The following is an 887-nucleotide window of genomic DNA, read 5'->3' on the forward strand; positions in this document are numbered from 1 at the left end:
AGAAGCAAATGCTTGAGTTGAGTGAGATTTGAGCGCTCGGTAGACTTGTGGAGCAGACTGGGGGAGAGAGAAAAGCTAACGCAGAGACCACAGGTGAGGGAGAACCTGGAGTGGGACCTGTAGAAGGGTGAGATGGGGACTCTCTGAACAGCAGTGACTCAGACCCCCAAGGTCTTTGACTCTTCACTTGAAATGAAAAACTAAACCAAATGGCCGTTTATAAGAAGTTGCCATTTATGAGAAAAATGATTTTTATTTTCTTCCAGAAAAACCTTTTGTTGCTTTCGGTAGTGGCATGGAATCTTTGGTGGAAGCCACCGTGGGAGACCATGTCAGAGTCCCTGTGAAGTGCCTTGGTTACCCTCCTCCAGAAATAAAATGGTAACGACTGGAAATAAATGTAAAGCCTTGTTCCACGTGAAAGCAAATCCTTAGATTGGACTCATTTCTGGGATTTGTTTTTCCCCACAGGTATAAAAATGGAAGACCCATTGAGTCCAATCACACAATTAAAGTGGGGCACGTGCTGACTATTATGGAAGTGAGTGAAAAAGATACAGGAAATTACACTGTCATCCTTACCAATCCCATTTCAAAGGAGAAACAGAGCCACGTGGTATCTCTGGTTGTGAACGGTGAGTCCATTCAGTTTTCCTTCTCTTTATCTATTATGAAGAGTATGATTATGTCCTCCTGAACAGCCAGGCCACCGTTCCTTTGGTGTCTCTGCCTCACTTACATCACGAGTAGCTCTGGTGTATAAAAATGATCCAGGACAGTGCGGCTGAAGTGAGGTGTGGGGCAGTATGCTCCGGACATGTTTGCTTAAGAGGCCATGCGAATGAAGCAGTTGGTGGTCGAACTCGAGCCTAAAGTAGGCGGTTCAG

The 887-nt window shown here is 45.3% G+C and overlaps 1 protein-coding gene across 1 annotated transcript in view; it reads left to right on the top strand.

Annotated features, from left to right (window-relative positions):
- Nucleotides 1–887, top strand: part of KDR (kinase insert domain receptor) — a 44,706-nt gene that overhangs the window by 12,983 nt on the left and 30,836 nt on the right. Inside the window, exons 8-9 of the mRNA XM_007450267.1 lie at nucleotides 267–381; nucleotides 472–635. Coding sequence (XP_007450329.1) covers nucleotides 267–381; nucleotides 472–635 — 279 coding nt within the window. The remainder of the gene's footprint in view (nucleotides 1–266; nucleotides 382–471; nucleotides 636–887) is intronic.

Source organism: Lipotes vexillifer, unplaced genomic scaffold (genome assembly GCF_000442215.2).
Source record: "Lipotes vexillifer unplaced genomic scaffold, Lipotes_vexillifer_v1.1 scaffold1288, whole genome shotgun sequence".
NCBI lineage: Eukaryota > Metazoa > Chordata > Mammalia > Artiodactyla > Lipotidae > Lipotes > Lipotes vexillifer.